Here is an 8,680-nt window from a genome sequence, read left to right on the forward strand (position 1 = left end):
AATATTCGTTTGATTTACAAAGCATTTTGCTCTACCTTTCATGCTAGACTTATAGCCACTCCCTCTCTCTACCTTTATTTCTTTGAGGCGATCGATGGTGTGATGGCCTTGTACCTGTTCTTTTTGGTATTCTTGGACTTTTCTGATGATTTCCGATTTTCCTAGATGTAGGTCGCTCGTTGTTCTTGCGGTACCAGCAAGTCTGTCAGCTCGCTCATTTCCCTTAACGCCTGCATGTCCCGGGCAGTATGACCATGTAAGTTTTTGAATCTGAAAGTTGCGCATTGCCTCATGCCACTCTGGGCTTCCCATTCCACTTTCAGTTTTCTGTATGAGGTTCATTGAGTCCGTTAGAATCATGGCATGTTGGTTTCCAGGCAAATGGATAGATGATAGCCACTGGAGAGCATGTGTCACAGCTTCAACTTCCATCGTTAGGCTGGAGGTTGTGACTTTGTATGCAGCATTCCCTTCCCTAATTGTTTTTCCATATTGTTTCGCAGTGAATCCCCAACCGGATTGGCCTTTGGTGACTGAGCAATCTGTGTATATGATTACGTCCTCTTCTTTACTGTTTTCTTCTATGAGTAGCCTCACTTCTGCATTAGTTTTGCCCTCTGGCCATTCCCCCCCAATCCCTGTTTGACAGCGTTTGTTCCATGCATCTGCCGTCACCCCGCCCAGCTGTAGAAACACGTGTGGTCATGTGATACCCCAGTCTCTGCAGATGGCGTGCTCGAAACAAGCAAATGGTGGCATGTCGGAATGTCGGAACATTCCAGTGACGGGCGCAATAGCCGAGTGGTTAAAGGGTTGGACTGTCAATCTGAGGGTCCCGGGTTCGAATCACGGTGACGGCGCCTGGTGGGTAAAGGGTGGAGATTTTTACGATCTCCCAGGTCAACATATGTGCAGACCTGCTAGTGCCTTAACCCCCTTCGTGTGTATATGCAAGCAGAAGATCAAATACGCACGTTAAAGATCCTGTAATCCATGTCAGCGTTCGGTGGGTTATGGAAACAAGAACATATCCAGCATGCACATCCCCGAAAACGGAGTATGGCTGCCTACATGGCGGGGTAAAAACGGTCATACACGTAAAAGCCCACTCGTGTGCATACGAGTGAACGCAGAAGAAGAAGAAGGAACATTCCAGTAAGGCGGTTTGTCTTTCAGTCACCCTCCCCCCTTGCCTCCCCTTTACCTCTCCCTTCTCTTTGTGACGTAACGTAAACTGGTGAACTTGTCGTCACAGTGAGAAAAGCAGGTTTTGAAATGAGCAAATCAGATCAAACTGTTGAGTTGGACGAATCAGGATGGGTCAGTGAATCTGTCAGTCATTCACTTAGCGTCACTTGCACCAGCCAAGATTGGCTGCTTTTGTTTAACCAGTTAGGGAGTGACTGTTGTAGCGTGCATCAGTACGCACAGTATGTTTGTGGGAAGGAATAATACCAGTCAGCACAGCAAATTCTCAGCTGTTTCTCAGAAGAACTGAAGACTCAGGCTGATTGACTAATGTGAGGTGTAGAGAAATCCTTGATGGGCTGTGAATACATGACTTGTAATGGTTTTATGCCATGTTGATAACTCCGTTTTGTTGGGAACAATGTTTTGTGTCAGTGAACAGCCAGTGTAAGTTGATCTTGTGGCTGGTGGAAAGAAAAGGGGTTAATGTGTGGAGGGAAGTACTGGCCCTTATCTTTTGAGCCCCCTCCCCCCTCTACTATTTGGTTACAGATGTTTTGTTCTTATTTTTGGTTACAATGCTTGGTTCAAATGGTGCATCTTGGCTATTGTCAGTTGTTGACTGACTGTGGAAACAATGAAAGCACTGAAAGTTGAGAAGCCTTGGCGATGGTATGTGTGTAGCTTGTGTGTGTGTAGTATTTTGGTTTTGCTACACTTAATGTGGATTTTGATGTGTTTTGATGTATTACTTGTTTTGTACAGTAGGTGGTGTCGGTTAAATGTGAACTGAACAGATAAACAGGTTAACACACTGTCAGTGTGTGTTGAGGATTTTTCATGTGTGTGTGTATGCACATGGGGGTAACAGCAAGCGTTGTGGAACACATGTTTGACTTGTTGGTAGTTGTGGTAACATGTGCAGGAGTTGTGTTATGTGCCAGTGGAGGAAGCACTTGATGTGATTAATGAGAGAGTAAACAATGAGAGCACCAAGGTCAGTGTTATGATGTGCACATTGTTAGCTATTTACTAGGAATGATTTCCATACATTTGCTTACGTCAGTGGGATACTTGTGAAGACAAAGAGATTTGTTTGGTAATGGTAGCACACAGTCATTATTGTATGATGTGTAACATGAGTTGAACACTCAGAGTTGGTCAGTCATGTGTGGTCAACAGTATTGTGTGTCACTGTTGGTGGCAGGTAAGTTTGATGAAGCTTGTTTTACTACACATAGACCTGTGTGTGAGAGGAGTGCATACTGTTAGACATGTGGTGAAAGGTGCTGATATTGTGAGAGTGTGTAGGCCTTTTGTATGAGTGATGAGGAATCAACTTCCTCAGCCTCTCCGTCACTCATCTTCGCTGTAATCTTTCAAATCCAGTCTGAAGACCCACCTCCCCCCCCCCCTGATTAATTATCAACAGGTCATCCGTTTCCAGTATGAACTAAAATGACTGAGTGAGTGAGTTTTGATAGTTTCGGGATTTGTTGGTGGTATTTTTGATTGTGTACTATTTACGATTGTGTGCTATGACTTGTGTGTGTGTGTGTGTGTGTGTGTGTGCATGTGTGGGGGTGGGGCGGTGGATGAATAGTTTTCAATGATGTTTGGTATCTTGTGTCCAATTTTTCCTTTTGGATATTTACATGTGTGTTATTTTTGTAAACGCCCAGGGCTTATTTTCAAAATTAGGTGTAAATGCTCATAATAATAATAATAAGAAGAAGAAGAATGTCCAGGTATTTTGAGATTCTCTGACCGAGGTTTTGGTTTTGTTTGTGTTCCAGGTGTGCTGCTTAAAGTAGGCAATGTGTGCTGCTTGTAGATGCTGCTTTAGGTGCAGGTGCACTGTGTACTGTGTGCTGATTTTGGTGTATGGTGCACTGTGTACTGTGTGCTGCTTTAGGTAATAATAATAATAATGATAATAATAATAATAATAATACATAGTTTTCCTATTGTGCGATAAAGCGCCTTACATCATCCAGTAGACTATAAACATGCCTTAAAAAACACATCAACCACTGACAGTAGAAAACATCCAGTGTGTTCATATGAATGAAAAAGCACACTTAAGAGATGAATCAGATTATAAAAACCATGAAGTAAATATGGCTTAGATTAAAACAAAAGTTGCTGGGGAACTGGAGGCTGGTGAACAGAAAACCATCACCTGTGTCTGTCTGCAGTCCTGCTCCTGTCCACCCTAACCCTCCCTAACCCTAATCCTAACCCCCTAACCCTAATCCTAACCCCCTAACCCTCCCTAACCCTAACCCTCCCTAACCCTAACCCTGTGTCTGTCTGGAGTCCTGCTCCTGTCCACCCTAGCTAACCCTAACCCTCCCTAACCCTAACCCCCTAACCCTCCCAAACCCTAACCCTCCCTAACCCTAAACCTCCCTAACCCTAACCCTAACCCCCCCTAACCCTAACCCCCAAACCCTAACCCTCCCTAACCCTAACCCCCTAACCCTAACCCTGTGTCTGTCTGAGTCCTGCTCAGCCACTGCCTCCAGTTCCCCAGCAACGTTTTTCATTGTTCAACAAATCATACAAATATCAATAACCATCACCATTCTCCACTTGTCACATCACTGTGTGTGTGTGCAAGTGTGTGTGTGTGTGTGTGTGTGTGTGTGCAAGCGTGCGAATGAGAGAGAGAGTGTGCGTGTATGTGTGCATGCGCACGAGCGTGTGTGGTATTTGTGTGTGTGTGTGTGTGTGTGTGTGTGTGTGTGAGCGTGTGAGTAAGTGTGTGTGTGTGTGTGTGTGTGTGTGTGTGTGTGTGTGTGTGTGTGTGTGTGTGTGTGTGTGCGCGAGCGTGTGAGTGTGTGTGGTGTTTGTGCATGTGTGTGTGTGTGTGTGTGTGCAAGCATGCGAGTGAGAGAGTGTGTGTGTGTGTGCACGCACGCACGAGTGTGTGTGTGCGTGGTGTTTGTGTGTGTGTGTGTGTGTGTGTGTGTGTGCGTATGTGTGTGTGTGTGTGTGTGCGTCGTAGTGTATGTGTGTGTGTGTGTATGTGCTGGAGTACATGAGTGAGACAAAGCAGAGAGAGAGGCAGAGACAGAGTCACAGAGAGAAAAAACACTAAATAATTATTGTAAATTATTAGTCTCTGTAATTATGCATGCATGGTCCACAGACACTGGTGCACATAATATAAGCTCTTTAACTGTCTACCGGCAAAAAAACAAAACAACAAAAAACACATGCACAAAAACACTGAAAACAGAATGATGGTACGGTCAGTTTCCAAACTGAGCATTGAGATATCACTGAGTAAAGACACAGGAAAAAGTAAATCAATCCAGTAACTTAAAGTGGAATTCGGAACTCTCAGAACCTATTCTATAACAACCAAGATGTCCTGAGAATCCATTCTGACAAAAACCATCCTGTGTCGTCCTGCTTCATTGAAGACTGAGAGAACAGGTCTTCACAGAACCTATGGTAACCTTGAACCCCCCAAACCTGACAGAGAGAAGAGGTCTTCACAGAACCTGTGGTAACCTTGAAGCCCCCAAACCTGACAGAGAGAAGAGGTCTTCACAGAACCTATGGTAACCTTGAAGCCCCCAAACCTGACAGAGAGAACAGGTCTTCACAGAACCTGTGGTAACCTTGAAGCCCCCAAACCTGACAGAGAACAGGTCTTCACAGAACCTGTGGTAACCTTGAAGCCCCCAAACCTGACAGAGAACAGGTCTTCACAGAACCTATGGTAACCTTGAAGCCCCCAAACCTGACAGAGAGAACAGGTCTTCACAGAACCTGTGGTAACCTTGAACCCCCCAAACCTGACAGAGAGAACAGGTCTTCACAGAACCTGTGGTAACCTTGAACCCCCCAAACCTGACAGAGAGAAGAGGTCTTCACAGAACCTATGGTAACCTTGAAGCCCCCAAACCTGACAGAGAACAGGTCTTCACAGAACCTGTGGTAACCTTGAAGCCCCCAAACCTGACAGAGAACAGGTCTTCACAGAACCTGTGGTAACCTTGAAGCCCCCAAACCTGACAGAGAACAGGTCTTCACAGAACCTGTGGTAACCTTGAACCCCCCAAACCTGACAGAGAGAACAGGTCTTCACAGAACCTGTGGTAACCTTGAACCCCCCAAACCTGACAGAGAGAAGAGGTCTTCACAGAACCTGTGGTAACCTTGAACCCCCCAAACCTGACAGAGAACAGGTCTTCACAGAACCTATGGTAACCTTGAACCCCCCAAACCTGACAGAGAACAGGTCTTCACAGAACCTATGGTAACCTTGAAGCCCCCAAACCTGACAGAGAACAGGTCTTCACAGAACCTGTGGTAACCTTGAAGCCCCCCAAACCTGACAGAGAACAGGTCTTCACAGAACCTGTGATAAAACATTTTTGCAAGACGTCACACACAGAACACTGGGAATAAAGAAAAGGTGTAAAAACTGCCACTCATGATTATAATCAAACAAGCTGAGCATAGTTCCCTTGTTTGTTTCAATGTCTGCCAAAAGCAGAACCTACAGAATCTAGGGCTGTATAAAGCCAAAAACATCTACTGTCAGTTTGATTGTCATCTTTTTTACACTTTTTTTTTTATAAAGAATTTTACTTGTTTTACATGTGACATAATTTGGAGTCTGATGACAAAAACCACTGAATTCTGGCTTCACCTTTTTACATTTATTTTTTAAAGAATTTTCTTTATTTTATGTGACATAAATTTGGAATTTGATGATAAAAACAACACTGAATTCTGGGTTTTATCACGACAACAAATACAATGAATAGTGATAACAATAACTTATAATGTTGATACAAAAAATGATAATACACAATAACAGTATAAGTGACATTCGCACATGTACAACAATGATAATGTCCATCACCACTTTCTAAAGCATATGGAAATGTTATTATAAATACATATTTTTTTTAATTAAAAAAACGAAACCGCATTCAATAAACAAATGAAAAGCTACAACATGTGAAAATACATATTTCAAGCCACAAGTATACATACATATGTACATATATATATACATATATATATATATATATATGAACATGTACCACACATGTGAAAACACACACTTCAAGCCACAAGTATACATACATATGTACATATATATATATATATATACATATACATACATACATACATATATATATATATATATATATATATATATAACACATTGCATAAACAAATGAAAACCTAGAACATGTAGCACACACATGAAAAAACAATTCAAGCCACAGGTAATGTATATCTAGCAGGAATCTTCAGCTTGTAAGGCAGCTACTCTTCGTTCAATTTATCCAATCTAACTGCTCACTCACAAACATTGATTCAAGGGAAACAATCTAAAAACTACAACCCATCGGACAAAAGTGTAATGTGTATACTCTGTGTGTGTGTGTGTGTGTGTGTGTGTGTGTGTGTGTGTGTGCTTGCATGTGTGTGTGGGTAGTATGTAGCTGTTGAGTGCAACTACACGACCATATGTGCACATCTGCAGGAAAGCATGTGCTTGTGTTCATCATTAATACTCAAATACCTGCCCATCTTCCACAACAGCTGTCAGCATAGTCCAGTTCCACAACAGCTGTCAGCATGGTCCAGTTCCACACATGATCCAGTTCCACAACAGCTGTCAGCATGGTCCAGGTCCACAACAGCTGTCAGCATGGTCCAGTTCCACACATGGTCCAGTTCCACACATGGTCCAGTTCCACAACAGCTGTCAGCATGGTCCAGTTCCACACATGGTCCAGTTCCACAACAACTGTCAGCATGGTCCAGTTCCACACATGCTCCAGTTCCACAACAACTGTCAGCATGGTCCAGTTCCACACATGCTCCAGTTCCACAACAGCTGTCAGCATGGTCCAGGTCCACAACAACTGTCAGCATGGTCCAGTTCCACACATGGTCCAGTTCCACAACAGCTGTCAGCATGGTCCAGGTCCACACATGGTCCAGGTCCACACATGGTCCAGGTCCACAACAGCTGTCAGCATGGTCCAGGTCCACACATGGTCCAGTTCCACATATGGTCCAGTTCCACAACAGCTGTCAGCATGGTCCAGTTCCACAACAGCTGTCAGCATGGTCCAGTTCCATAACAGCTGTCAGCATGGTCCAGTTCCACACATGGTCCAGTTCCACACATGGTCCAGTTCCACAACAGCTGTCAGCATGGTCCAGTTCCACACATGGTCCAGTTCCACAACAACTGTCAGCATGGTCCAGTTCCACACATGGTCCAGTTCCACAACAGCTGTCAGCATGGTCCAGGTCTACAACAACTGTCAGCATGGTCCAGTTCCACACATGGTCCAGTTCCACAACAGCTGTCAGCATGGTCCAGGTCCACACATGGTCCAGGTCCACAACAGCTGTCAGCATGGTCCAGGTCCACAACAACTGTCAGCATGGTCCAGTTCCACACATGGTCCAGTTCCACAACAGCTGTCAGCATGGTCCAGGTCCACAACAGCTGTCAGCATGGTCCAGGTCCACAACAGCTGTCAGCATGGTCCAGTTCCATAACAGCTGTCAGCATGGTCCAGGTCCACAACAGCTGTCAGCATGGTCCAGGTCCACCAAAATATATACACCACAAGGATGAGTCCATACTCATACACACTGCAGTACTCTGCCAGTGCCGTTCACATTTCATACTTGTCCTTTTTCAATTGTATACTTTAAAAAATGTTTCTTTCTCAGTGATAATCACAGTGACAATCTGGATCGAAATGTTTGAGCCTTCAGCATCAACATACCCTATCAGCTGATCTCCACACATGATTTTTTTAAATTTTTTTAATCACACAGCACCAAACTGCACATATGACAAAAAGCAAAGAAATTATACACAGTACATGTCATGTTGAACTTTCCTTAAATTTTCATGTAACAGGATCTCAAAGTCAACAGGTGATTGTAACTTAACAAACTCTGCCTTCCAAAGTAACACCAAACATAACAATTTGCTGTCATAAAATCAATCATTTTCAAAACAATTTGTTGTGATAAGATCAATCATAACAATTTGCTGTCATAAAATCAATCATTTTCAAAACAATTTGTTGTGATAAGATCAATCATAACAATTTGTTGTGATCAGATCAATCATAACAATTTGCTGTCATAAAATCAATCATTTTCATAACAATTTGCTGTGATCAGATCAATCATAACAATTTGCTGTGATCAGATCAATCATAACAATTTGCCAACAATTTGCTGTGATCAGATCAATCATAACAATTTGCTGTGATCAGATCAACCATAACAATTTGCCCATCAGAATTCCAGTTTTCTGCAGAACTTCATGGATAGTTATTTCAGAAAAAAGACCTGGTTAATGGACAAACATAACAGGAATAAACTGAGGACCCACAGCAACAATTGTGCTGGAAGTAAAAGTTGGTTTTTAACTTACAGACAGAAGTAAAAGTTGGTTAGATAGAAGTAAAAGTTAGTTTTT

The 8,680-nt window shown here is 43.1% G+C and overlaps 1 protein-coding gene and 1 long non-coding RNA gene across 12 annotated transcripts; one reads left to right on the plus strand and one right to left on the minus strand.

Annotated features, from left to right (window-relative positions):
* Window positions 1–4,533: 4,533 nt before the first annotated feature.
* LOC143291558 (uncharacterized) lies at window positions 4,534–5,669 on the minus strand. 3 transcript variants are annotated; one of them, XR_013056540.1, is made up of 4 exons: window positions 5,414–5,524; window positions 5,108–5,305; window positions 4,821–5,052; window positions 4,534–4,655 (listed from the first exon to the last, which is right to left on the minus strand). It is a non-coding gene; the product is annotated as an uncharacterized LOC143291558 (long non-coding RNA). The 3 variants fall into 3 exon arrangements; XR_013056539.1 differs by lacking the exons at window positions 4,534–4,655; window positions 5,414–5,524 and adding an exon at window positions 5,537–5,641 and having other exon boundaries at window positions 4,923–5,052; window positions 5,161–5,321; XR_013056541.1 differs by lacking the exons at window positions 4,534–4,655; window positions 4,821–5,052 and adding an exon at window positions 5,537–5,669 and having other exon boundaries at window positions 5,210–5,305; window positions 5,414–5,482.
* Window positions 5,670–6,712: 1,043 nt separating this feature from the next.
* Window positions 6,713–8,650, plus strand: LOC143291556 (uncharacterized). Of its 9 annotated transcripts, XM_076601465.1 has the most exons (4): window positions 6,713–6,855; window positions 6,918–7,215; window positions 7,250–7,575; window positions 7,632–8,650. In XM_076601465.1, the coding sequence occupies exons 1-4, from the start codon at window positions 6,713–6,715 to the stop codon at window positions 7,738–7,740; spliced, it is 876 nt and encodes a 291-aa protein (XP_076457580.1). In that variant the 3' UTR covers window positions 7,741–8,650. The 9 variants fall into 9 exon arrangements, with proteins under 9 accessions (XP_076457580.1, XP_076457578.1, XP_076457581.1 ...); XM_076601463.1 differs by having other exon boundaries at window positions 6,918–7,603; window positions 7,649–8,650; XM_076601466.1 differs by having other exon boundaries at window positions 6,918–7,575; window positions 7,705–8,650.
* The last annotated feature ends 30 nt before the right edge of the window (window positions 8,651–8,680 follow it).

Source organism: Babylonia areolata, chromosome 17 (assembly GCF_041734735.1).
Source record: "Babylonia areolata isolate BAREFJ2019XMU chromosome 17, ASM4173473v1, whole genome shotgun sequence".
NCBI classification, from domain to species: domain Eukaryota; kingdom Metazoa; phylum Mollusca; class Gastropoda; order Neogastropoda; family Buccinidae; genus Babylonia; species Babylonia areolata.